This window comes from Aplysia californica, unplaced genomic scaffold (assembly GCF_000002075.1).
Source record: "Aplysia californica isolate F4 #8 unplaced genomic scaffold, AplCal3.0 scaffold00554, whole genome shotgun sequence".
In the NCBI taxonomy this organism is placed as follows: Eukaryota; Metazoa; Mollusca; class Gastropoda; order Aplysiida; family Aplysiidae; genus Aplysia; species Aplysia californica.
This window is the reverse complement of record NW_004797824.1, coordinates 341273-342498: the sequence shown is the minus strand read 5'-3', so window position 1 is coordinate 342498 and position 1226 is coordinate 341273. Positions and strand designations below refer to the sequence as shown.

General features: G+C 35.2%; 1 protein-coding gene across 1 annotated transcript in view; it reads left to right on the top strand.

Annotated features, from left to right (window-relative positions):
- Nucleotides 1–1226, top strand: part of LOC101858437 (adhesion G protein-coupled receptor B2) — a gene marked incomplete at its 5' end in the record, with an annotated part of 9337 nt that overhangs the window by 1679 nt on the left and 6432 nt on the right. The window contains 1 exon segment of the mRNA XM_005106741.3: nt 845–1009. Within this exon segment, the coding sequence (XP_005106798.2) occupies nt 845–1009 (165 nt within the window).

The window sequence follows — 1226 nt, the reverse complement described above, 5'->3', positions numbered from 1 at the left end:
TAAATAATAATAGGCCCTAACAATAATAATGATAATGATTTTAAAAAAGAAAAGAAAAAAAAATAATGATAATGGTAGTAATAATGATAGTAATGCTATAATTATAGTAATAATCTTAATTAAACTACAGAGGCTTTCTCCAGAAAATACTATTTAAAGTTACAAATGGACACTGGCCCTTTGAAAGTACAAGAGTCCTTTCAAATACACTCTTTGAAAAATGTAAAAAAAATATGACCATGTTGATAGCTGGTGGGTGCTCAGGTGTGGTTTGCTCCTTCTTTGCCATCAAACTTCTACCGTCCTTATCACTCCTCCTGTTTTTTCTTTATTTGCTTGTTACGTACATCTGCTGTCCTTATTCCTCCTCCTAGTTTTTGTTTCTTACTCTCTTGTAACACCTCTAATCTTTGGCACTTTAGTGATCTTATTGTGTTGCAAGTGCTGCAAAGCTCTTTGTAGATTTAAAAAAAGAACATATAGACATAAGAAGCAGACGGACAATGATCTGCCTGGGGCACTTTTTTGTGAAGCGTGCTGACAAAATGAGTTACTTCTCGCAATCCACAAATGGAAATATTGGCCTAAAGTCGACACTGTAGGGTCAAATTAGTAGATTTTCTATTGATGGCACATTCTTTTATTATTCCATACTTATGAATTGTAAAAATTTCACCTATTAGCCTGATATATCTATTTCCATAAGGCTTGGATCCGAGAAGTAACTTATTTTGTAAGCACGCTTCACATATTATGACCTAATTGTGTCGCAAGTGCCATAAATCTCTTTCCAAAACTAAAATTTTAAAAAAGTGTAATTATTTAATTTTCTTATTCTTTTCAGCGGATGGACAATGGTCGGTGTGGTATTATGCGACACAGTGCACCACTATGTGCGGTGGTGGGACTCGACAACGGGAGCGGGTGTGTGTAGGGATTGCTAATGGAGGAAAGGGGTGTGAAGGAGAGAAGGAGGAAGTAGAGGATTGCAACAAAGAGCCTTGTCCCAGTGAGTGAATGCAAGGACAAATTAATGAACATTGTTGTTGTTGATTTTTGAAGTTGTTGCTGTGTGGTTGAGATTGTTTTGGCGACTAGTTTTGTATGTGATTGTTGTGGTTTAAATTATTTACCTTTTTTAGTTAGTTATTGGTGTGATTGTTTGTTTTTGGCTGTTGCTGGTCTTCCTGATGTATTTTTAAAAAAATATAATTTTAAGGGTGAGG